Source organism: Balaenoptera borealis (genome assembly GCF_965194805.1).
Source record: "Balaenoptera borealis genome assembly, chromosome: 7".
Lineage (NCBI taxonomy): Eukaryota > Metazoa > Chordata > Mammalia > Artiodactyla > Balaenopteridae > Balaenoptera > Balaenoptera borealis.
Genome location: NC_138864.1, coordinates 55554302 through 55581674, shown reverse-complemented (window position 1 = coordinate 55581674; position 27373 = coordinate 55554302). Strand labels below are relative to the sequence as shown.

At 36.6% G+C, this 27373-nt stretch overlaps 1 protein-coding gene and 2 long non-coding RNA genes across 5 annotated transcripts in view; 1 reads left to right on the top strand and 2 right to left on the bottom strand.

Annotated features, from left to right (window-relative positions):
• LOC309631856 overlaps positions 1–27373 on the bottom strand; it is a 916236-nt gene that overhangs the window by 459515 nt on the left and 429348 nt on the right. The gene's annotated exons all lie outside the window — the stretch shown is intronic.
• DNAH11 (dynein axonemal heavy chain 11) overlaps positions 1–27373 on the top strand; it is a 318101-nt gene that overhangs the window by 30067 nt on the left and 260661 nt on the right. For all 3 annotated transcript variants that reach the window (XM_082398151.1, XM_082398152.1, XM_082398153.1), the window contains exons 9-14: positions 15549–15665; positions 22229–22366; positions 22682–22806; positions 23375–23570; positions 25646–25750; positions 25903–26295. In XM_082398151.1, coding sequence (XP_082254277.1) covers positions 15549–15665; positions 22229–22366; positions 22682–22806; positions 23375–23570; positions 25646–25750; positions 25903–26295 — 1074 coding nt within the window. The remainder of the gene's footprint in view (positions 1–15548; positions 15666–22228; positions 22367–22681; positions 22807–23374; positions 23571–25645; positions 25751–25902; positions 26296–27373) is intronic.
• Positions 1869–15640, bottom strand: LOC309631823. Its single transcript, XR_014246584.1, has 2 exons — positions 3871–15640; positions 1869–3507 (listed from the first exon to the last, which is right to left on the bottom strand). It is a non-coding gene; the product is annotated as an uncharacterized lncRNA (long non-coding RNA).

Below are 27373 nucleotides of genomic sequence, written 5' to 3'. Positions count from 1 at the left end.
GTATGTTAGCTTTGTAAGGACATGTTTAGCAAACTTAATCCCCCTGAACTGCTGACAGTTTTTGGGAAGTGGAGTTAATGGTAAGAAAGATATGGCCATTGTGTGTCCTGCTGATTTGTGGAAAAGAGAAACCTAGATCTGTGGTGATGATCTAGGGGATGCGTGAGCTCATCCCCAGAGCCTGGTAAGGTGTCTGGCACCCAGCAGGCATTCAGTGAATATGGACAGGATGGGGCTCTTGGGGGGGCTTGATTTAGCTCTTCTGAGCAACTAAGCAGAGGAGCGTGAAACCCAGCGTGCACAGGACCGTCGGGTGCATTCGAGTTGCAGGAGAGCCTTGATTTGCTCATGATTACAACTCCTGGCAGGTTTTCAGTGTGCCAGGGTTGGAGGACATGGCTAGGTTTAGCTGATGTGGCTTCCCTGGTAGTGCTAAAGGTCCTGAATTTATCCCTGTCTCTGCCCAAACCCTGCACAGTCACAAACATAGAATGGAAAATTCACTTGCTCTTGACACACACACACACACACACACACACACACACACACACACACACATATATATATCTGCTTGGTATTTGTATTTAGTAGAAAATGGGCAAGGCTTACCTGTGATCTCCAGATCTAGGTTAGAGACATCGATAACCTGCCCTCGAAGTTCCCCTTCATCCTTTTATCTGATTACTGTATCCTGCTTTAGAATATAATTTAAAAGCTCCTTGACTTTGGTTATTCCTTGAAATCAAAATGTGAATTAACTAAGAGTTCACTTAATTGGTGTGCTTATGTCAAAGATGACCTTTGCTTTTTTTGAATGTGTCTTGGTTATCAGTGTTGCCTCAGAATATGGCAATGATTATATATTTTTGCTTAATAAACTGTTCATTTGGGGGCTTTTTAGCTGAGTTTCATTGTGTTCTGGTTTTTATGATGAAATCAGCTGGTAATTTTTAGGAGATATTATGTTAGCAAACTACCTGCAAACTCATATATTCATACAGGTGCTTCCCCATGACAGTATCCCCATGACACATGCCCACCCCTATGCCTTTCCTCTCCCACTGCGCACACCCCTCTGCATTCCCCGATCCCCATTGAATAGTGCTAATGTAACTGTCCAGTGTATCATCGTCAGCCTTCCTGCCCTCTGGTGTAGAAATGGTTTATATATGTTCTGGTAAATTAAAGAAACAGTGACTGGTAATTTGCTTTTGGAAATGCTATTATTTATGTCTCTCTCTTCATTAATCTCAAGCCTATCAATCAGGCTTTGAGCCTTTATTGGTGTGACAGAAGTTCTGCCACTATGGTCTATTTACAGAAGATGGGGATTTCTCAGATGTGTCCATAAAAATGTTCTTGGGTTTCTGAATTATTAATACTGAATATAAAGGTCACTTTAGGTATTTGCTTTGACTTCTTCCTATGGGACTCTTTGAGATCCAGACAATTAGGGGGAGATACTTGCTTTCTAATTTATTTAATTGAAACATGTAACATTGTGCACATTTAAGGTGTACAGCATGTTAATTTGATACATTTATATATTTTAATAGCCAATGTAGTGATTATTAGCACCCCTACCATGTTGCATAATTATCCTTTCTTTTTTAGTGGTGGAAATCATTAAGTTGTAGTCTCTTAGCAAGTTTGATGTTAGTGAATATAGACAACAATTTGTATCATATTGAACTTGATAAGAGACTTGCTTTCTTAATTGTATTTAACTGATGGGCAGGTGACTTGAGGCTCAGCAGCTTGGTTTTTACCGACATTCTGAGGTGTTGCTTGATTAAATAAAATTCCCTAGATAACTAAGCAAGGATGGTGGATATTACTTTTTTTTTTTTTTTAAGAGGAAAGTCATCTTTTTTTTTTTTTTTTTTTTAATTTATTTATGGCTGTGTTGGGTCTTCGTTTCTGTGCGAGGGCTTTCTCTAGTTGCGGCAAGTGGGGGCCACTCTTCATCGCGGTGCGCGGGCCTCTCTCTATCGCGGCCTCTCTTGTTGCGGAGCACAGGCTCCAGACGTGCAGGCTCAGTAATTGTGGCTCACGGGCCTAGTTGCTCCGTGGCATGTGGGATCTTCCCAGACCAGGGCTCGAACCCGTGTCCCCTGCATTGGCAGGCAGATTCTCAACCACTGCGCCACCAGGGAAGCCCAAGGATGGTGGATATTCTTGAGAGTAACCTCTTGGCTCCACTAGTGTCTGTTAATGAGTCCATTAATAATTACTGAACAAGTGTTGGGTGCCAGGCATCACGCCAAACCTTTACACACATTCCCGCTTAATTCTAGCTATAACCCTGAGAGTGACCACCCAGGTAGATGAGGGATATGTAAATTACCTGAGATTACACAGTTCCAGGGAGTGGAACAGAGATTCCAACCCAGAACTCTCAACCTAGCACTTTTTTTTTTTTGCTGTGCCATGTCAATTCTTTAGTGTTTATCTCCCTCATTGCATCTTCCTAGAAATGAAGGGAATAAGTTCATCTGGGGCAACTGGAGGAACTCACCTGAGGACCTGTGCCCTGAGGTGGCGTGATCCAAGATGCTGTGGCTATTTTCCTTTTACCTGCTAGTTTTTAGTAGGAAGGTTGATCCAGGTACCTAGCCTGCCATTACTCCAGGATCTAAAATTCACTTTAAAAGTAGTTATTAATCTATACTAGCTCGTGTTCTAGTTCCTACAATTAGTTTTCTGTTCTGTTCTAGTCTCCTGAAGTATTTATTAATTCTTTTGCTATTACAGTATGTAGCATTTAAAAATTTTAACTACGTAAATTTCTTATTAGTCATCTACAGGATTTTCAAGTCTTGCCTGCTTACTTTTCAAGGTAAAATTTATTATTTAAAAACATTACTTACTTGTTCTTTTGGAAAGGTAACATATGCAAAAATGCAAAAATTTAGTCCCCTTCTTCTCACTCCCTGCTTTTCTCCCTATTCTTTCATTTTCCTTCCCCAAGGACATCTACAATTATGAGTTTCTTATATAATGTTCCAGTGATACATGGTGCATGTACTAGTGTATACATGGGTGTATGTATTTTGAATTCTGTTTTTGCACACATAGCCTCCTCTACAGATCATGTATACCTTTTGTCACTTAATATATTTTAGCAGTCATTCTGTATTACTGCAATAGCATTACCTATTTTTAAAAAAACAATTGTATATTATTCCATGAATTTATGTATTATTTATTTTTAAAAGTTATTTCAAGTAGTAGATATCATTGTTTAAAATTTTACTTAGGAGCTTCTTTTGGGAAGATGGGGTAGATGTACTTTTCCATCTTCCTCTAAGTACAACTACGGTACCGGTCACTATGTGTAAAAGACCCATAAGAAGACTCTGAAAGGTGAAAAGAAGAAGGCAGATGGACTCAAAAGACAACATAGTGATGAGTTAGCTGAATTTCCTTCTTGCCTGAAATAATGCAGACCTAGAGGTGAAGACAGTGGCAACCTGGAAAACACCAATGGACCCGGACATTAAAAACCTCAATTAAAGGGCTTCCCTGGTGGTGCAGTGGTTGAGAATCTGCCTGCCAATGCAGGGGACACAGGTTCGAGCCCTGGTCTGGGAAGATCCCACATGCCACGGAGCAACTGGGCCCGTGAGCCACAATTACTGAGCCTGCGCGTCTGGAGCCTGTGCTCCACAACAAGAGAGGCCGCGATGGTGAGAGGCCCGCGCACCGCGATGAAGAGTGGTCCCCACTTGCCGCAACTAGAGAAAGCCCTCGCACAGAAACGAAGACTCAACACAGTCATAAATAAATAAATAAATAAATAAAAAGAACGTGAATTTCAAAAAAAAAAAAAAAAAAAGAAACAAATATTTAAAAAAAAAAAAAAAAAACCTCAATTAAAGCCTGATCCCTCTCAAGAAAGGGACAGCCTGGCAAGACAGAAAACTTGTAGACTGCAATCTCTCTAGTCCAGAAAAATATCACAGAAGAAACTGTTCCCTTCCCCCATCCATGCCAGCAAAGACTGTATGGGGAGACTAGACTTACAGCCAACCTGTAAAGTGCTACCCAACCCAGTGCACACCTCCACTGGGGTGGTACCAGTGATGGCCAAGTAGGGAGTCATGATTTTGATCCTAGCTAACCGGTTATGAGCTCACTCTCTGTGATGTCAGTGGAGAACACAGGAGAATCCTCAATTTCTTTCCTCACCCAGCAGCGTCCTTTACCCCACTTAGGTAGTGTCACAGGAAGCCTCATAGAAAGTCAGTGCTTTCACTATGGCCAAATGGTAACCAGGTCACCAGTACTGTGACATCTGTGGAGACCACATGGGAAACTGGAACAGCCAGCCATAACAGGAGCTCCCCACCCTTAGGTATTAATGGCTGCTGAGTGGAGAAACTGGACTTCTGTCTCCACTTGACAGTAAAGGGGCCAGAGCAGTATTGGAGAATGCTAGCAAAAATGGAAGGTTTAAATAAAATCCAGTCTCATAATATGAAACATAGTATGAAAACATCCAGGTTCAATAAAAATGTACTCATTATACCAAGAACCAGGAAGATCTCAACTGAACAAAAAGAGACACCTAATAGATGTCACCATTGAGATGACATGTTAGAATTATCTGACAGGCTTTACAGAGCCATGCCAAAAATGCTTCAACAAGCAATTATCAACATAATGAAACAAATAAAAAATAACCTCAGTGAAGAAATAGAAATTCTCAGCAAAGAAATAGAAGATATAAAAAACAAATTGGAATTTTAGAGCTGAAAAAAATTAAAATACACTGCATAGTGATTGAGTTCAGTGTCAGGATGGAGTGACTGAGGAAAGAATCAGTGAACTGCAAGATGGAACAATAGAAAGCACTCAGTCTGAACAACAGACAAGGTAGACTGAAAGAAAATGAACAGAGCCTTAGGGACTTGTGAGACTGTAACAGATCTAGCACTAGTGTCCTCAAAGTTCCAGAAAGAGAGGAGAAAGACCATGAAGCTGAAAGTCTCAGAGAAGTAGCTGGAAACCTCCTAAATTTGGCATGAGACATAAACCTACAGATTCAAGAGGAAATCAGCGGCAGAAAGATAAACCCAGAGAAATCCATGCCAAGACACATCATAATTAAACTCCTGAAAACTGAAGATAAAGAAAAAAATCTCAGAAGTAGTGAGAGAGAAAGAACAACTTACCAAAGCGGAAAAAATGGTTTGAATGACAATGGTTTTCTTATCAGAAATCACGAAGGCCAGAAGGAAATGGCAAAATATTTTTAAGTGCTAAAAGAAAAGAATTGTTAACTCAGAATTCTCTACCCAGTGAAAAATACCCTTCAAGAATAAAGGGGAAATCAAGAAATTCTTAGACAAAAAAAAAAACCCCAGAAAACTAATAATTTGTCACCAGTAGACTGATCCTTAAAGAATGGCTAAAGGAAGTTCTTAATACAGAAAGGAGGTGATAAAGAAGGGAACCTTGGAACAGCAGGAAGAATGTGGTATGCAGAAATAAGTGTAAATACAATAGAATTTCCTTCTCCTCTTGAGTTTTCTAAATCATGTTTCATGGTGGAAGCAAAAATTATAATCTTCTCTGTGGTTCTAAATGTATGTAGAGAAAGTATTTAAGACCATTATATTATAAATGGAAGAGAGTAAAGGGATCAAAATAGAAGGAAGGTTTTTTTTCTTTATAAAAAATTGTGGTAAAATGTATTTTACATTGAATTTAGCATTTAAACCGTTTGTGAGTATAATTCAGTGGTGTTAAGTATATTCGCAATGTTGTGCAACTGTCACTACTATCCACTTCCAGAACATTTCATCATCCCAAACAAAAACTTTACAACCATTAAATGATAACTCTTCATTGCCCCCTCCCCTTGGTACCTGGTAATGTCTGTTCTACTTTCTCTCTCTATGAATTTATTTATTTTAGATACCTCATATGAGTGGACTCAAAATAATTCTTTTGTGTGTCGCTTATTTCACTTAGCATAAGCCTTTAAGGTTCATCCATATTGTAGCATGTGTCACAATTTTCTTTAATTCCTTTTTAAGGCTAAATCATCCTTTTTAATTTCATTCCTTTTTAAGGCTAAATCTATTATATATATATAGGATTTTGTTTATTCATTTATTGATCGATGCTTGGTTGTGCTCACCTTTTTGGCTCTTGTGAATAATGGTGCTTTGAACGTTGTTGAACGAGTATCTGTGTTGTCCCTGCTTTCAATTCTTATGGATACATACCTAGGATTAAAATTGCTGGATCATATGGTAATTCTATTTTGAACTGTTTGAGGAATTTCCAAACTGTTTTCCATAGTGGTTGAACTATTTTGTCTTCCCACCAGTAATGCAGGATTCCGATGTTACCACATCCACATCAACACTTATTATTTTTCATTATTTTGGATAATAGCCATATTACTGGCCATGAAGTAATATTTCATTGTGGTTTGATTTGCATTCCATAATGATTAGTGATGTTGGTCATCTTTTCATGTGTTTATTGGCCATCTTTATGCCTTTGGAGAAATGTCTGTTCAAGTCTTTTGTTCATTTTTGAATTGGATTCCTTTGTTGTTGGGTTGCAGGAGTTCTTATATTCTGGACATTAACCCCTGATCAGATGTATGATTTGAAAATACTTTCTTCCATTCCGTGGGTTGTTTTTCACACCCATGGTAGTGTCCTTTGATGCACAAAAGTTTTTAATTTTGATGAAGTCAAATTTATCTTTTCTTTTGTTGCCTATGCTTTCAGTGTCATATCCAAGAAATGACTGCTAAATCCAATGTCATGAAGATTGTCTCCAGTTTTTTCTCCTAAGAGTTTTATACTTTTAGCTCTTACGTTTAGGTCTTTGATAAATATTGAGTTAATTTTTGTATATCTTGTAAGGTTAGGATCCAACTTTGTTGCTCATAACTAATGTATAGAAGTGCAACTGATTTTTGCATGTTGATTTTGCATCCTGCAACTTTGCTGAATTACCTCTAATAGTGGTTTTGTTTTCTTTTTTGTTTTGTTTTTGGTGCAGAATCTTTAGAATTTTCTAAGTATAAAATCATGTCATGTATTAACAGAGATAGTTTTACTTATTCCTTTTCAGTTTGGATGCCTTTTATTTCTTTTTCTCGCCTAATTGCTCTAGCTAGTGTTTCCCTAGCTAGTATGAATAGAAGTGGTGGAAGTGGAACATCCTTGCCTTGTTCCCGATCATAGGGGGAAATCTTTTAGTCTTTCATCACAGAGTATGATGTTAGCTGTGGGTTCTTCATAGATGGCCTTTAGCATGTTAAGGAAGTTTCCTTCCAGTTCTAGTTTATTTAGTGTTTTTATCATTAAAGGATGTTGATTTTTTTTTAAATTTACATCAATTGAGATGATCATGTGGTCTTTTTCCTTCATTCTGTTAATGTGGTCTACTACCATTGATTTTTATTTGCCATCCTTGCATTCTGGGAATAAATCCACTTGGTCATGGTGTGTGATCCTTTTAGTATGCTGCTGGATTCTGTTTGCTAGTTTTTGTTGAGAGTGTTTGTATCATTATTTATAAGGAATACCAGTCTGTAGTTTTCTTGTAGTGTCTTTATTTGGCTTTGGTTTTAGGGCAATATTTACCTCATAGGATGAGTTAGGAAGTGTTATATCTTCAATTGTTTTTGGAAGAGTTTGAGAAAGATGGGTATTAATTCTTCTTTAAATGTTTGGTGGTATTCATCAGTAAGCTGTCTGGTCCTAGGCTTTTTTATTATTGTTGAAATGTTTTTGATTACTGATTAAATCTCCTTACTAGTTATAAGCTTATTCGGTTTTTCTTTCCTTCACGATTCAGTCTTGGTAGGTTGTATGTTTCTGTTTGTTCATTTCATCTGTGTTATAGAGTTTGGTGTACACTTGTTCATAGCATATTATTATAATCCTTTTTATTTCTGAATTACACAGCATTCATTTTAGTAATTTGAGTTTCTCTCTTTTTTCATTAGTCAATCTAGCTAAATGTCAATTTCATTTTTTTTTTTCAAAGAGCAAACTTTTGGTTTTGTTGATTTTCTCTATTTTTCTGTTGTTTACTTCCTTATCTCTATTCCAATCTTGATTTTTGTTTCTTCCTTCTGCTAGCTTTGGGATTAGTTTGCTCTTTTTCAACTCCTATAAGATATAAAATTAGGTTATTCATTTGAGATCCTTCTTTTTTAATGTATGTGTTTACAGTGATAAATTTCCTCTCTTAACACTGCTTCTGATGCATTCCCTAAGTTTGAGTATGTTGGATTTTTTCCCCATTTGTCTCAGTGTAGTCTTAATTTCCTAGATGATTTCTTCCTTGACTCATTGGTTGTGGGAGGTAAGATTTTATACTTTACTTGAACTGATGATAGATGGCAACATTAGACAGTGATAACTGATGTATATATAATGTAATAAAGTAATATCTAGAGCAATATAAAGAGACAAACTTAAAACACTATAGATACATCAAATATAATGTTAAAAAATTTCAAGTAGAGTTGCAGAAAAAGAAGAAAAAACAGAACAAATGGACAGCAAATAAAATGGCAGACTTAAACCCTAACATGGTAATAATTACATTAAATGTAAATGGTATAAGTGCACCAATACAAAGACAGAGATTAGCAGAGTGGATTAAAAAACGTGACCAAATTATATGTTTTCTTTCAGAAACTCATTTCAAATATAGTCATATATGCAGATTAAAAGTAAACAGAAAAAGACATATCATGCAAACATTAATCAAAGGATAGCAGTAAGGAAAGCAGTAATAGCTATATAAATATCAGGTAAAGTATAGTTCATAGCAGGAAAAAAAAAAAAAGAATACCAGGAAGGGACATTATGTAATGATAAAATGAAAGGGTAAATCTACCAAGAAGACATAGCAATCCTAGATGTGTATGCATCAAACAACAGAGCAGCAAAAACTGGTAGAACTGCGAAGGAAAATAGACAAATCCACAATTCTAGTTGGAGACTTCAGTGCTTCCTTCTCAGCAATTGAAAGAACAACTAGATGAAATATCAGCAAGGATATAAAAGAACTCAATACCATCAACCAAGAGGATCTATTGACATTTATAAGACACTCCATGCCACAACAGTAGAATTCACATTATTTTCAAGTGCTTGTGAAACATGTACCATGATATGCCATATCCTGGGCCATAAGACAAACCTCAACAAATTTAAAAGATATGATATCCTACATAGTATGTTCCTTGATGACAATGGAATCAAACTAGAAATCAATAGCAGAAACCTAACAGGAAAATCTCTAAGCATTTAAAGATCACATTTCTAAATATTCCATGAATCAAAGAAGTAGTCTCAAGAGAAATAAAATATAGAGAACTGAAGGAAAATGAAAAATACAGTATATCAAAATTTGTGGGAACAGCTAAAGCAGTTCTGAGGGATATTTATAGCACTAAATGCATACATTAAAAAAGAAGAAAATCTCAAATCAATAATCTGTTTCCACCCTAAGAACCTAGAAAAAAAGGAGAACAAATAGATACAAATCAATCAGAAAGAAGGAAACAATCAGAAGAAAGAGCAGAAATCAATGAAATTGAAAACAAATAATAGAGAAAAGTCAGTGAAAGTAAGAGTTAGTTCTTTGAAAAGACAAAGCTCTAGCAAGACTACAAAGAAAAAAAGACAAATTACCAATATCAGGAGTAAAAAATAGCTACAATTACATTCTTGACAGATATCAAAAAAATAATGAATACCAAAAAACAAAAGAATAACATTTACACACATAAGTTTGATAACTTAGATGAAATGAACCAATTCCTCAAAAAATTAGAACTACCACAACTCACTCAGTATGAAATAAATATTTTAAATTGAGATATAATTGACATGTAACATTGTATTAGTTTTAGTGTGCAACAGGTCCCTGGTCCACGGCTTCTTAGGAGCCGAGGCGCACAGCAGGAGGTGAGTGTCAGATGAGTGAGTGAAGCTTCATCTGCCACTCCCCATCTCTCAGATTAACACCTGAACCATCCCCCACCCCGGCCTGGTCTGTGGAAAGATGGTCTTCCACGAAACTGGTCCCTGGTGCCAAAAAGGTTAGGGGCCACTGGTGTACAACATAATAATATGATACATGTATATGTTGTGAAATGATTGTCACAGTAAGTTTACTTAACATCTGTTGTCACACATAAATTTTTTCTTGTGAGAGTGAGATAATTTGAATAACACTATAACTATTAAAGAAATTGGATTTGTGATTAAAAACTCCCCCGAAGAAAATGTTCATGCTGAGGTTGTTCCTAGGAGAATTTTACCAAATATTTAAGAATTACAGGCACACCTCGAATTTTTTCTTTTTTTTTTTAACAAATTGAAGGTCCATGGCAACCCTGTGTTGAGCATCATTTTTCCAATAGCATTTGCTCACTTCGTGTCTCTCACATTTTGGTAGTTCTCACAATATTTCAAACTTTTTTGTTATTACTGTATTTGTTATGGTCATCTGTGATAGATCTGTGATCTTTGTTGTTATTATTGTGACTCACTGAAGGCTCAGAAGATTGTTAATAATTTTTAGTAATAAAGTATTTTTCAATTAAGGTATATACATTTGTTAGACATAATGCTGTTGCACACTTAATAGGCTACAGTATAGTGTAAACATAACTCTTATGTACATTGGGAAATCAAAAAATTCATGTGAGTTGCTTTATTGTGGTAACTGCTTCATTTCAGTGGTCTGGTACCAAACCTTCAATGTCACCAAGTTATACCTGTGACACCAGTTCCACACAATCTCTTCCAGAAATACAAGAGAAGGGGACACTTCCCAATTTGTTTTATAAAGCTAGTAGGTTTTACTCTGCTGCCAAAACCAGCTAAGACAGTGCAAAGAAGTGAAAAGTGCAAGCTCTTATCCCTCATAAATATAGGTACAAAATCCTTAAATTATTAGCAAATCGAATTCCACAGTATACAAAAAGAATTCTACACCATGTCCATAGGGTGTTTGTTCTAGGGATGCAAGGCTGGTTCAATATTTGAAAATCAGTGTAATCCCAATATTAACAGGTGAAAGAAGAAAAATATCATAATTGTGTTAATCGATGCATTAAAATTTTTAAAAATTTTTATTGGAGTATAGTTGATTTACAATGTTGTGTTTCAGGCGTACAACAAAATGAGTCAGTTATACATATTTCTATCCATTCTTTTTCAGATTCTTTTCCCATATAGGTTATTACGGAATATTGAGTAGAGTTCCCTGTGCTATACAGTGGGTTCCTATTAATTATCTATTTTACACATAGTAGCATGTATATGTCAATCCCAATCTCTTAATTTATCACTTCCCTCCACGTTTCACCTTTGGGAACCACAAGTTTGATTTCAAAATATGTGAGTCTGTTTCTGATCTGTAAATAAGTTCATTTGTATCTTTTTTTTTTTTTTGGCCACACTGCACTGTATGCAAGATCTTAGTTCCCTTACCAGGGATCAAACCTGTGCCCCCTGCAGTGGAAGCACAGAGTCCTAACCGCTGGACTGCCAGGGAATTCCCCATTTGCATCATTTTTTTATTAGATTACATATATAAATGATACCATATGATATTTATCTTTCTCTGTCTGACTTAGTGTGATGATATCCACGTCCATCCATGTTGCTGCAAATGGCATTATTTCATTCTTTTTTTATGGCTGAATAATATTCCATTGTACATATGTACCACATCTTCTTTATCCATTCCTCTGTCAATGGACATTTAGGTTGCTTCCATGTCTTGGCCATTGTAAATAGTGCTGTAATGAACATTGGGATGCATGTGTCTTTTTGAATTGTGGTTTTCTCTGGATATATTCCCAGGAGTTGGGATTGCTGGATCATATGGTAGCTCAATTTTTAGTTTTGAAGGAACCTCCCTACTGTTCTCCATAATGGTTGTACCAATTTACATTCCCACCAACATTGTAGGAGTGTTTTCCCTTTTCTCCACACCCTCTCCAGCATTTATTGTTTGTAGATTTTTTGATGATGGCCATTCTGACCTGTGTGAGGTGATACCTCATTGCAGTTTTGATTTGCATTTCTCTAATAATTAGTGACATTGAGCATCTTTTCGTGTGCTTTTTTGGCCATCTGTATGTCTTCTTCGGAGAAATGTCTGTTTAGATCTTCTCATTTTTTAATTGGGTTGTTTGGGTTTTTTTGATATTGAGGTGTATGAGCTGTGTTTATATTTTGGAGATTAATCCCTTGTCGGTAGCTTGCAAATGTTGTCTCCTTTTCTGTGGGTTGTCTTTTCGTTTTGTTTATGGTTTCCTTTGCTGTGCAAAAGCTTTTAAGTTTAATTAGGTCCCATTGGTTTATTTTTGTTTTTATTTTCATTACTCTAGGAGGTAGATCCAGAAAGATACTGCTGTGATTTATGTCAGAGAGTGTTCTGCCTGTGTTTTACTCTAAGAATTTTACGTTTCCAGCCTTACATTTAGGTCTTTAATCCATTCTGAGTTTATTTTTGTATATGGTGTTAGGGAGTGTTCTAATTTCATTCTTTTACATGTAGCTGTCCAGTTTTTGTAGCACCACTTATTGAAGAGACTGTCTTTTCTCCATTGTATATTCTTGCCTCCTTTGTGATAGTTTAGTAATTTAAAAACTTTGATGTATTAAATTTTTGACTAAATTCCACATCCATTCATGATAAAAACTCTTAGAAATAGGAATAGAGGGGACCTTCCTCAAATTGATAAAGAGTATCTACCAAAAGCCTAAAGGACATTTTACATAATGGAAAGGACCTTCCTAAATCCCAAACGCATAGCATATATTCGGCTGCCTACTCAACATCTCCACTTAGATACTTAATAGATGTCACCAACATGCAAAACTGAACCCCTGCTTTACCTCTCCTCATACCTATTCTTCCTTGTCTTCTCCAACTCATTAAATAGTCCATATAATGTACTACTTAGTACAAAACCTTGGAGTCATCCATGATCTTGCTCCTTTCTTATGATAAACATCAGGTTCTATCAGATAAACCCTGAAAATATACCCAGATCTCATCTTTGACCCGGGTTATTGCATTTGCTCCTAAACCTCTCCTTCAGCCCCTGTCTTGGCTCCATCAGGGTCTGTTCTTCACACAGCAACTTGATTGCCTTTTAGGAGCTAAATCAGACCATGGCATTTCTCTAGCTAAAACTTCAAAATTTCCCACGTCACTAATAAGGGCAATTTTGGAGTTTTTACAATAAAGAAAAAATGGTTTTTAGTAATACCAGCATATTGTTTATTCTTCAGTAAGTATTGAGAAACAGCTCTGTGCTGGGAACCTCATTAAATATTGGCACTGTCACTGTGAAAAGAAACCTGGCTACTATACTCATAGTTTAAAATCCAGGGGGAGAATCCAGGTTGGCATTTATACAGTGTGCTTAGTGCTAGGGTATGAAAAGTACAGAGTACTATGGGAGCATTTGTGAAGGGCCCCTTTCCAGAGGAGGTGAAAGGGAAACTGAAACAATACTTGAAAGATAAATGGAACTGAAAAAAAAAGAAATGAAGCAGGTGAGGAGTAGGTGAAAAGAAAATGATGAGCAGAAAATTGTATTACACACAGAGAATGAGTATGATAAGGCAGGTGTGGCTAGATCCTAGCGTATGAAAGGGAGAGAGGTACTGGAATAGTTGGGAACAGTAAGTAGGGTCCAGATCACAAAGGGCTTGTAGATGAGGTTAAGACTTTTAGACTTTACCCTAAGAAATGAAGGATTCTGAATTGAGATAATGGTGGATTATGAGTACGAGAGTGACGTAAGATTTCTATTTTAGAAAGCTTATTTAGATTGCAGTTAGGAGAATGATGGGAGAGATGAGATTAAAGGCAAAGAGAGTAGTTAGAAAATGGTTAACAGAAATCCAGCTAAATGGTAATGGTGATCTGGAGGGTGATGCTTGGACTAATGAAGAATAGGTTGTTAGGAGAAAAGATTGACAGCAGTTGACCAAGAGAGGAAGAAGTCAAAGAGATTGCCAAAGTTTCTATTAGGGTTTACAGAATGAGGAGTGGCTTTATAGCGAGGATGATGAGTTCTGATTTGTATAAAATAAATTTGTATTATCTACGGGACTTTCTAGGGGAGAAGTTCTATCAGCAGTTCTGAATTCAGGTTGAGTGACAAAAAAGAGGTTAGGAGAGATATCAATTATGGAAATGAACGTTTGTTCCCTCCCTGAGATATTATTTGCTGATTGTTCAAATAATCTTTGAGGATCTTAAGTTGTATGTTCTTTGTTGCCATACTGAGAAGAAGAGTAAGTTAGGCTTGTTTACAACTTGTTGGGCATTTGTGTTTATTTTTAAAAGTCAGTGATCCTTGAATGAAGACACTGTTTGGCCCTAATTCATAAGTGGAGACTTCCTCTTGATGCTAAATATGACATTGTTGTATATGACACATAGTGCTCTAGAACTTTGCCGTTACACTGTTTTATAGTGTGTGTTCAATTCAGCATAAGGTGCATTCCTTCATGCAAACATCCAGGATCATGCTTGGAGTGTGGACTTTGGAGCCAGGTTACCTGGCTTTAAATTCTGGCCCTGCCATTAACTAGGGGTAAGATTGTGGGCATTAAACTTCTTTGAGTTTACTTTGTTGCCTACAAAATGGAAAAATATTACCTACATCATGTGGTTAGAATTGAGTTAATAATGTAAAGCATTTAGAATAGAATTGAATAAATGTTAGCTGTCATTATTATTATTAATAAGAGGAGGCTCAGTTTATGGTGGTAACAAAGGACTTCTTTAGGTTAAGTGTGTGGTGTGCACTCCTGGGGCGGTTTGACTGGGAAGCCCAAAGTGTTTCTGAATTTCTGGGACTTCACTGAAGACTGAATTGTAATGCTGTGCAGTTGATGGTTATTCTTTCACTGTTTCATTCTTTGTAATTCTGGGAGTGGGTGTTTATGTATTAGGAGAAAACTGGGGGTTGTTAACTGCATATTAATAAGAAACTGGGAGAATAGGAAGAGTATTATGTTTTGTCCGTATCACTAATGATGCTTTCTTACAGACAGACCTGTGGATTTTAGTTCTCACTTGAAGAAATAGTGTTTCCTGGCAGGGTTTCTGCTCCATGAAAAACAAAATTAAAAACTTCCCTGTTTAAACTTATAGATGTACTAAGGTTATAATAAGACGGGTTATTGTTTTTTCCTTTTTCTTTTCTGAAAAGCTTTGCTTTTTCATTTATAATCAAAATAGTATGGAGAAGGATAGAGTGATAGGCCAAAGTACTAATGTTGGGGTCTGAGCCAGTGAAAAGGATTGTGGAAATGTGAGCTGACAGTACTAAATGTTCAGTGCTCCTGTAAGGCTGCCACTTGAACAATTAGTCAGATACAGCTCTTTGTCTTTCCTGGAATCCTGCTATGAAAAATAAATTCATTCAGAGAGAGAGAGGTGTCACACTTTTGTGGTTGATATTTTCACTGTTGGATTCTTTCCTGTAAACTAATATTTTATTTTGAATTTTATAGGAATTTGAAAGTGATTATGTTGTGTTTAAGTCCAAAACTTTGGATTTTGACAGAAGGCTTGGGACAATTCTTTGTGAAGCTTTCTTTAACTGCAATGGTCTGGAAGCTGCATTTAAGGTTAGTTATGAAGACGTTATCAGGAAAAAATGTTTTACTAGTGAATAAGACTATTGGATGAAAAGAGGGAATACATTCCTTTCTCGTCCAGGTAAACTATTAACTAGTCACATTCTCTTCATATGAAGCTCACTGAATTATAAACTTTGAATAATGCACTAATGAATAATGAAGTTTACTTTGGACAAAGTCAGTTTTAGGACACTTGACTATTGATCTTTGCTTGAATTCATTGTTTCAGCTTTCATTACCTTTAGAGCAAGTTTGGTATGGCCTGTGAACTATCAATTCAAAATTGAGCTACAGTGAAAAGTGAAAACTCTCTGTTAACTCAAGAATTTCTTTTCTTTGCCATTGTTTACATAGGTTGGGTTCATCTGCCCACTTTATTAATCTGACTGAAATAAATAGCAATTTATACACTGTTTTTCATCAGGCATAAGACACAGTTGGTTATCAGACACACCATTGTTTATCAACAAAAGAATATGCTGCCAAAAATTATGATGCTGTTTATTATATAACATAGTCTAGTTTCAGAGGTGTTAAAACATGAAAGAGTGTTTGTCATAGAATTGATGCAATACAGTGTAGATGTATGAATAGTTGCAGAAAAGAAAAGCATCCTGAGAGTCCTCCCAAGTGGAAAGCTTGTAACATGGGTAATCGGGGCACCTTGTGAAACTTGCTTGTCAAAGAAGAGAATTGCAAGTCAAGCGTAAACTTAGATGACATCCCCAAAGAGGAATGAGGCCTCAGTGTCAGCAGAAACACAGCTAGAGAATCACGGACACAATTCATTGAAGATGGCAGTGCAAAACAGTATAACAGGCACAGACTTTGTCGGAGATACTTGTTTGATTTTGATCTTAAAATTCAAATAAATGGGTCAGATGGCGGTTCAGTGGCTAGTGTCTTCTACCCCCATCAAGTGTTTTAACAGAGAAGTCATGAGGCTCAAATAGTTCTCTCTTAAGAGCCCTTGGATGAAACTGAGATGCTGCCAGCTGAAATATATAACCTGTTGTCATAAAATAACACCACCTGTCATCCCATCTCTCAGAAATTACTATTGTATTTAATACTGCCATTCCTTTTCTTTGACTAGATATGCATACATATTTCTCTTTGCAAAAAATGACATATTCTGGTCCTTGCAATCTTTTTGTAACCCTTTCAGGAAGCAGTGAGTCATAAAAATTTTTCTTTTATAACAGAATTCAACAATATTATTTTTAGTGGCTACGTTGTAGTCTATCATATTCTCTGTAACTGGACCTCCTTTCATGCTTTTAGAAATAACTGCAAGAAAGAATGTAGAATGAAATCTCAGTTACAGAGGTTACAGAGGCTCCTACCTTTTCTAATTCAAACCTCTCTCTTTCCCCTTTTCACAACCATTCATATGGATTCTATTTTAGTACATGGCCAGTTATTTTTTCTAAACAATTTTATCTCTTTTTTGTCATGTATTTTGTTTCTTTAACTTTCCACATATTTGTACCTTGTCTGCTGCAAAATATAACATGAGATGGTGCCCTTATAAGCTTTCCAGGGGTGGGACATCATTTTAGAGTTTTTGTTATATCTAGATCACCTGCAATGCCTTGTATAAAGCAGGCACTTAATAACTGTGACATTAGGAGGGCTGACTGGTTGTCAGAGTCCTGAAATGACACACAGATGAAGATAAACTGCAGCAAGAGTTGTGGCAGAAGAAAAAAATTACAGGGTTGTGTATTTAGGGGAGAAAATGATTTCTACCATAGGTACAGGATGATGAACTCTGACCAGTTACTGCTGTGTCCCAGGGAATAAATACTTGCAGACTGTTCTCTGAAGACCACGATTCAGTACCTGCTCTTGGCAAAGACACGAGCAGGAAGGGCCCTGGAACCAAACAGTATAAAGCTGTGGCTCAGACCCTACAGGGTTGGCACTCAATAAAACTTAAAACAAAATGCTGATGGATGGCTTTCCAAAATTTACAGTTTCTCTACATGAAGGGAGACTGGAGTCTGTAAGACAAGTGTCTAGAAAAGTCTTTAGATGAAATAATAGAAAACTAGAAAATTGTCAAGTATATATGGTTCAAGTGGAAACAAATTAAAAATATCTTTGCAAAAGACAAACCTAGGAAAAATATAAATATTACATAATGAAACTGAGAAGTAGAAGAAAATCAAGGTAAACCTTACAGATCTCCAGTGGGATATTTAGGAAGGAAGCATGTATTGGGAATCAATCTTGAATCTTTTGAGGTTGATATGAAGGACAATGTCTGTACTCTCCATAAAAAAACTCTTAGTTCCAATGTGACAAGGAAACCGGAAGTTCAAATGACGTTTATTCTCATCCTGGAGGGTAATTTTTATATATCTGTGATGTTGAAAAATTAAGGTAATGTATACTGCTTAAAAGGTTAAGACTCTGTTTACTACTACTTTCTGGCTTTACAACCTCCCCAAAGAATATTTTCTCTCTGTCTTTCCTATTTTACACTTGGACTTAAGTTCTAGTAAGCGTATCAGGTGGTCAAAATGAGACGTGGCTGGGAAGCTTCTGGTATTGTTTCAGTTGCGGTTGATATGATAAGGGCTTAAAAGAGAATGTTGTGAAATAAATGTGTTTGCCTACTATAGTTGGAGTACACTTCTCTGTGAAATCTATTAGGCAATGTTTACTTCAGAATGTTAACATCAAGTCCAAAGTTAACAAAACAGTGGTTGTAAGAAGAAAGTTAATACTTTGCATTTTGCTAGGTAGCAGCTAACTAAGTAGATTTTAAATATTTAGTGGTTTCTACAGTAATTTTTTTTTGAAGTATAGTTGATTTGTTTCAGGTGGTCAGCAAAGTGATTCAGTTATATATATGTGTGTGTATATATATACACACACACACATATATACATATACATATTCTTTTTCAGAGTCTTTTCTCTTATAGATTATTACAAGATATTGAGTATAGCTCCCTGTGCTATACAGTAGGTCATTGTTGGTAATCTATTTTATATATACTAATGTGTATATGTTAATTCCAAACTCCTAATTTATCCCTCCCCAATCCCTCTGCCCCTTGGTAACCATAAGTTTGTTTTCTATGTCTGTGAGTCTCTTTTTGTTTTGTTAATAAGTTCATTGGTATCATTTTTTAGATTCCACATGTAAGTGATATCATATGATTCTTGTCTTTGTCTGGCTTACTTAGTATGATGATCACTAGGTCCATCCATGTTGCTGCAAATGGCATTATTTCATTTTTTTTATGGCTGAGTAATATTCCATCGTATATATATACCATATCTTCTTTATCCATTCATCTGTCGATGGACATTTAGGTTGCTTCCATGTCTTGGCTATTGTAAATAGTGCTACTATGAACATTGGGGTGCATGTGTCTTTTTGAGTTAAAGTTTTCTCTGGATATATATGCCAGGAATGGGATTGTTGGATCACATGGTAACTCTATTTTTAGTTTTTTAAGGAACCTCCATACTGCTCTCCATAGTGGCTGCACCAATTTACATTCCCACCAACAGTTGTACAGTAGGTATAATTGATATTACCAGAAGAAAAGCCAGTGTGTGTTTGTCTAAACTGGCCTCTTAAGATATGGTTAGATTTACATTTCAGTTTGTATAATTTTTTCCTTGTGTTGACTTTATTAGTAAGTATAGTTTTTGGAAATGTTTACAAATTGTTTACAATGATGCTGTTTTTTAATAAAAACAAATTTGGGGGAACACCCATTAGTTTTCTAAGAGGAAGAACAAAGCTCTTTCTTTTGCCGTGTCACATCACTAACAAGGCACAAACCTTAGTGTATGGTTTTCTGTCACCTTGATGATATTGAGTTATTTTGAGAAGCTATCTCCTTTTATTTCAGAGAAAATATCTATATAACAGACCAAATAGCTAACATTTTCTGAAGCCCTCATAGAGTAAGTAAATAACAAAATAGCAGTTTTAAATGGCACCTTGGCTGATGAGTTCCCACACAAGGCAGCAGAGGCTCTGGTGCCAGACTGCCCAGTGTCCTGTCAAATGCCAACTCTGCACTAGCTGTGAAAACCTGGGCAAGTTACCCCCTTCCCGTAACTCAGTTTCCCTATCTGGAGCATGTGATAACAACAGCATTTTTAACACCCTTAAAATATAATGCCTGGCACCTAGTCAGCATTCTATAAACATTGCTTGTACAAAAATATGTATGTTTATTACATTATTTTGCTTGCAAAGAAAAGCTGTCTCACACTGATGCACAGAAGAATCCCCGTGGGGCAGAAGACAAGACAGGAGGCAAATAGAAATCCAAGGTTAGGCTCACCAGACAGCTCAGCTTTGTTGAAACAGGTGGTCAAGGTTAGTTTGAGATGACCGAGCGGATGGAGTTCTGGACCTACATACTTCTCCTTACTGGTCATGTGATTCTGTTTTAGTTCACGTGTCTGCTTTTTCTGTCCCCTTACTCACTGGCTTCCTCTGCTCGCTAGTACGGTTGACCCTTGAACAATGCAGGGGTTAGGGGCGTTGACCCCCTATGTAGTTGAAAATTAGTGTTTAACTTTTGGCTCCCCCAGAACTTAACTAACAGTAGCCTACTGTTGACCGGAAGCCTTACCAATAATGAGCGTTCGATTAATACATATTTTGTATATGTGTTATATAATGTATTCTTACAATAAGGTAAGCTAGAGAAAAGAAAATGTTATTAAGAAAATCATAAGGAAGAGAAAACATCTTTAGAAGACTGTACTCTATCGATACCGTGAGTTTATGTCATCTGTTTACAAGATGAATCATCAGTACCTACATCAATATTGCCTTGCACAATACAAACCACTGTAGATCTTATATGTATTACTAACACTAGATATAAAGAAATGAAAAGATAATGTGAAAAAGAAATATTTATTTACAGGTGTAATGATTCATGCATTGATAAAAAGAAGCAGCAGTATGATTGCTTTATGGTAGTCTAGTGTAATCAATAGGATTGTTTCATGGAAGCCTAGCCTATACACTAATGAATGAATCATAAAATTTTTATGGCATAGAGTATTACAGTCATACTCATAATATAATATTGGAAACATTGTTAAAAAAAAAAAACCACCTGTGATGATAGGCTGATATTCAGTTTCTCCAATTATGAGAGAAAGGCATACTGTATGGTAGTGTAATTTTTTGAAAGCAAAGTTATAAAACAGTAAGAAAACTAACACATTATTAATTTGATATTAAATAACACCTTATATCTATGTAGGAATAGACTAGTATCTACATATATTTCATGCACTCATGACATACCTTTTCTTAAATTTTTTGATATTTCTTGGCAGTGTGGTTTGTCTTGTCTGAGAACAATTTTCAAATTGTCGCAATTCTCCAAAAATTTACCAGTGTATTTATTGAAAAAGTTTTGTGTAAAAGTGGACCCACGCATTTCAAGCTCGTTTTGTCAAGGTTCAGCTGTAGGTTCTTTTCACTCATAAGTTTTACCGGCATAGGTTCAGCCTGCCACGCCCTCATTCTTTTTCTGAGAAAGACTAATTATCTCAAGGCATTGGTTTCAACCAGGACTTTGACACTGAAGGAACTGTCAGCCTGTGGAGTGCTTGTCCTTGGAACAGGTCGCCACTGCTGCCCCAGCTGCTGTGTTGGGGGTAGCTGGGTCCTGTGGTACAAACCACAGGTGGCCGTGGGCAGGACGGTCACTGTGACTGATGCTTCCGGTGTAACTATTTTTTTTAAATTTATAAAATAAAAGTATAGTTGAAGTATAGTTGATTTATTGGGTTGGCCAAAAAATTCGTTTGGATTTTTCCATAAGATGTTACTTGACAAACAAAAATTCTAAGTCTAGAGAACATACAGCAGATTACACTTAGCAAATATGAAGATGATTTCTTTTTTTTTTTTTTTTTAACAGTTGGGAATTTTATAGCTTTCCTCTTTCTCCTCAAATTGTATGTTTTTAAAAAAAATTTATTGAAGTGCAGTTGATTTACAGTGTTGTGTTAATTTCTGCTGTACAGCAAAGTGATTCAGTTATACATTCTTTTTCATATTCTTTCCCATTATGGTTTATCACAGGATAACAGTATAATTATTATTGTGTGACCTAGAGGTCCTTGATATGGCTTTCCTTATTCTAAAGAGTATATGTATAGGAGGGAAGAGCAAATAAGAAGTACGCAATCTTGCTTCTGTTCTTAAATCTGCAAAGCATCTTCTACAACATTTCCTGGTGTCCAACGGGGTAGGGGTGTCAGCTGTGATCAGGGATTTCTAACAGACAGTGGTTCGCTTCTGACTCCTCATTTTTTGCTGAGGAAGGGAAACTGCTTTACATTTAGAATTTGCTTTATTGGATGCATAGAAATTTTAGTGAGATGCTAAAATGTTTTCAATCTGAAGACATTGCAGGATACTTGCAGGGATCTAGATTTTTGCTTTGTATCTAGCCAGGTAGGAGGTTTAATGGAGGAAATAGTGAATCGAGTATTTGTATTAAAAACCCACGGTGGTTAACCTTTCTTTCACTTTGATTTTTATAGCTTTTGACTGTATTTGGGAATTTCCTTGAGAAACCAGTTGTCATGGAAATTTTCAGCCCACGTTACAGCACACTCGTGCACATGTTCAGTGCAGAGTTGGATATGTGTAAGCAATTGTATAATGAACGCGTGCGACAGGTGAGTGGGGGGATAAAGTCTGACACACCCACAGTATCATATTGTGCGTCAGGGTGTCAAGTAGAGCTACACTGAATGATACCTGAAGAGGAGATACAGGCCCTAAAATTTTTATGCTTTTATGTAATTGATTTCCTTATGGATATGAAGAACCTGCTTTAAGACAGTAACTCTTCTACTAATTAGGTTACTTTGCACGTATGTTCTTTATATTTGTACTGTAAATGTTCCAAAATGAACAGTTGCTTACAAGGTTGGAGTGTACCCTGATTAAATGTTCCCTTTCATCTTCTTCACCACAATATCAATTTGCAGATTGAACAAGGAAATGTAGTCCTTCACAAGAATATGCCATTTACCTCAGGAAATATCAAATGGGCTAAAGAGGTCGTGGACCGACTTCAAATGTTTTGGTCAAACCTTGCATCTCTCCGTTATCTGTAAGTAGTTAGGCTTCTTTCGTGGTAACATTATCCCTGTGACACAAGCAATTTTTATATAGGGTAGTGAGCTGTTCATTTTAGCACTTAAAGAGTCACTGCCTTACTTAACTCTTGTCATTGCTTGGGCTCATTGAGAGGGATTTATCCTCATGGTTAGGGAGTATGTTTAATAGGACTTAGAACTTCATATATTTCCATGTTTTTAGGTCTTTTTTCACTTTTCCATTTCACCCACAATATGTTGATAGCTTTTTGTTATTGTTTTTCCTTTCTCCAATAGCTAGCAGTCCTGTTATTTTGCAGACTTTTGTATCTTTCTCTTTTCTTTGTAGCAATTGATAACTTGTTGCTGTTTGCATTTAGTAAAATGTTTGGAGTTCCATTTATTTCATAACTATATCTTTTAAGGCACAGACTATGCAGAAGCATTATTTGACCTTTATTGATTTTCTTCCTGATTTTTATAGTGTACTTTCTTATTTCTATCATATATTATTGTAAAGTAGCTAAGCTGAGATCTATCTAATGTATAGAAAAGTAAAAAATAAAAAACATCTTCCTACAGATTCTTGGAAAGTCCTGATGATGCCTTGGTTTATCAGACGTATATTGAGATGACAGCTTTGCTAGACCAGTTTGAAAATCGTATCTATAATGAATGGAAAAGTAATGTGGATGAAATCTGTGAATTCAATTTGAATCAACCCTTGGTTAAATTCAGTGCCGTAAGTGGTCTTCTCAGTGTCAACTTTGACCCAAAGGTAGGGGTTTGATATTTTTAAAATGTTTCATAGATGCCCTTTTTATTACAAGAATATTCCTCATACCTCCATTCATTTGTATTTTATTTTGGGAAAATGTCAGTGCTACAACGACTACAACTAAAAACAACTTCTAATAGGTCTTTGTTTTAGGGATTTGCTTACCAAATTCTATATTAATTATTCTTTCTTATTTTGTCTTATAATTATTTATTTGCCACTCCCACTTTACTGGATAATGAGTTACTTGAGAGTAGGGTCCGTTGGATTTCATCTTTGTGTTTTGTGTGTCTAACATAGTGTCTGGCACTTGGTAACATTTAATAAATATTAACTCAATTGAATAGAATCATTAGTCTTTGATCAGATGTTTTCTGGCTTAGATTTTCTTGCCCTGTCTCATAGCAGTCCAACTGTATGCCTAGGAGGTGAAAGTTAGCCTCACTGAGTTTAATAGTCACAGTCTGTACTCAAATTCTGTTCTCTTTCCCTGAAATATTACAAAGAATTGCATCACTTAATTTTTCTTATTAACCTCAGCACAGGTACATAAATATGTGACCTGGAGAACTGAGGGTTTGCTTTACCTTCTGATTTCATAAAACCAATTTATAGAAACTGAATTCCTGAGATGTTTTAGGGATAATCCCTGCAATTCTACCTGAAGGGACTATAAACATACCAAATATATTGTACTAGTGAACCTATGGAGTGACAGCCTAAGGAAGTCAACTGGTTTACCTTCTAAAGCATGTTATGTGGTCTTTTCCTCATAAACTGTGATTTAGGGCTACAGTCAGTTTTGCTACAACACGACATGCATTCCTAAAATTCACTGCCCTATGAAAGACTGCACAATAAAAAGTACATTGCTGATGGGGAAAATGAGGGTTAGGGTACAGTACTTAAAAACTTTGTCAGTGATACGTTTAAAAAAATAAATAACTCAGACAGAAAGACAAATACTGTATGATATCACTTATATGTGGAATCTAAAAAATACAACTAACTAGTGAATATAACAGAAGAAGCAGACTCACAGATAAACAGACTAGTGGTTACTCCTGGGGGGAGGGAAGGGGTGGGGCAACATAGGGGTAGGGGATTAAGAGGAACAAACTATTAGGTATAAAATAAGTTACAAGGATGTATTATTGTACATCACGGGGAATATAGCAAATGTTTTATAATAACTGTAAATGGAGTATAACCTTTAAAAATTGTGAATCACTATATTGTACACATATAACTTACATAATGTACAGCAACTATACTCCAATTAAAAAATAACAATAAATACAGAAAAACAAAAAAAGGAACCTAGGAAGAACAGTAGCATAGTTTTATACATTTTAAATGGTCAAGTAATATATAAATGGTCCAATGAATATAGTACTTTCCCTTGACAAAGACCTGAAGTTTGCTCGGGGAAGTGCGTTATGACTTGTGCCTTACTGTGAGGTGGTGGAAGGAGGGTCATTTGAAACCAGACAAAAAGTTGTGCCACCAGAAGTTGGATGGGCTGGCTCATCACACACCTGTGAGTGGAGGTACCTAGTGGATATTTGTGGTGTGTGCATATGAGCATTTTGCATATTCCTAAGCCTTTTTGTTCAGCTGGGTGCAGTTTTTAGCATTTACCTAGCCGTTTATTGGTGATGAAACTGCAGATAAGCAAAGACAAAACTTGCGGCATGTTCACAATCCTCTCTCATGTATAATCATGTTGTGTTTTCAAAACAAGCATTATGATAGAGCTAACGGTGTTTGGAAAAGACCGAGGTCGGCTTATGGCCTCCCATTTCAGATCTTGGCGTGTATATGTTGCTCTTTTTTTCGCTTGAATTCTTTCTCTGACAGTGGGCCATAGCCAGTGATTTCTACATTTATTATTTATACTTCTGCATCATATGGAATGTATGATTGTTGCTTTTAAAAAGCAAAAGAAACAAAAGCCCCTTTGCCTTGACAGTTTGAAAATACTGTAATCATTGGATGAAATTTTAAGCGTTTGATTTTAAAAATAGAATGATATTCTTAAATCATGTAAATAATCCTTGCTTTTCTTTTAATAGCTAGTGGCCGTATTAAGAGAAGTTAAATACCTTTTGATGTTGAAGAAATCAGACATACCGGATTCAGCCTTAGCCATCTTCAAAAAAAGAAACACTCTTTTAAAGGTCTGTGTTTTCAGATATTAGGGCGGATTTTGAATAGAAATAGTTTGAATTTTAATTATTAACATGTAGACCTAAGATACTTCCATGCCTCCAAGAGAAAGTAGCTTTAACACATGTGGCACTTTTTGTCTTGGGGTTTTCTTTTGAATCAGTACATTGGAAATCTTGAACTTCTTGTGCAAGGATATAATAAGCTGAAACAGACTCTTCTGGAAGTTGAATACCCCCTGGTTGAGGATGAGCTGAGGGCTGTGGATGAGGAGCTGCAGGCAGCCGCCACATCGCTGACATGGCAGGATGACTGCTGGGGGGACATCGAGAGGATGAAGACGGCCACCTCAGAGTTGGAGCGCAGAGCGGAGCATGCGCAGAACAACGTCAAAGTGATTCAGCAGACGATGCGGGCCTGGGTGGAGTGCACGCTCCTTCCCAGGAGAGAACACAGGCGGGAGACCGCCTTGACTTGGGAGGACAAGGGTGATTTGTTTGCGAAAAAATACAAGCTAATCCAGGAAGGTGGCTGCAAGATACACAACTTGGTTGAGGTACTTGCTTTTAAGCCTTCGAAATTTATAGCAGATCCTTTCATTTAGTTTAGAAAAGAGCAAAAATAGGTAACCTAATAATGGAGGGTTCTTTTTTGGGGGCCGAAAGAATTTGAGGTATGGTGTTGTAAAGCACTGAAATTGGAGGAATTTGTGTTACTTGTCTGTAATTTCTGTGGCCCTTGCTGTGCTCATTTCTGAGGGAAGAGATAGGAATGTGAGATCTTTTGATGAGACAGAAAGGCTAGAGATGGGGCCTTATCTTGGTCATAGTTATCTCCTGTTTTGGATGCTTTCAGTAGCTACCACTGTTGGCTGAATGCCATCCGTCTTGTTTACCTCATCTCATGTAACCCTCTCAGCCATCTCCTGAGGGTGGCAACAGTAGTTACTCTCCTTATAACAAGTACTTGAGTTTTTAAAACAGTGATAGGCACTATTCCAGGGTTATCAGTGTAAGAGAAGACAAGAAGTAAAACAACAAGAACAAAGAACAGAAGACAGAGAAACAAAAGCATAAAACAAGTCTCTTGCCTCTTGGATCTTACATCCTAGTTAGGGAAGATAGAAAGAGAAAATAACAAATATATAGTAGTATCTTCAATCGGTCACATGAGCAATGGTGAAAAATAAAGCAGAGATGGTGGGATAGAGAATCAGTGGCAGGTGGGGTGGAAATTGTGTATGAGGTAGTTAGAAAGGCCTCTTTACTAAGGTAGCATTTCTACAGAGAACTGACAGGGAAGGAGCTATTTGGGAAATGGAAGAAGGATGTTCTAGGTATCAACGTACACAAGCTTTACGGTAAGAGTATGGGTCACTTGTCTAAGGGTCAGAGAGCCAACATGCCTGAAGCAGAATTTCCAGGCGGAATAATAGTAGGCGATGAAGTTTGAAAGGGCTTAAGGGCACGTCACAGTGGATCAACGGGCCATTTTGAGAACTTTGGGTTTTACTCTGAGGGAAATAGCAGCTGGAGACTCTTTGCTCAAGAGCTTTCCCTGTTGAGTGTAAACTACAGGGGGGCCAGGAGATGGCAGACAAGGAGACCGTTAGGAGATGAGTCTGTAATCCAGGT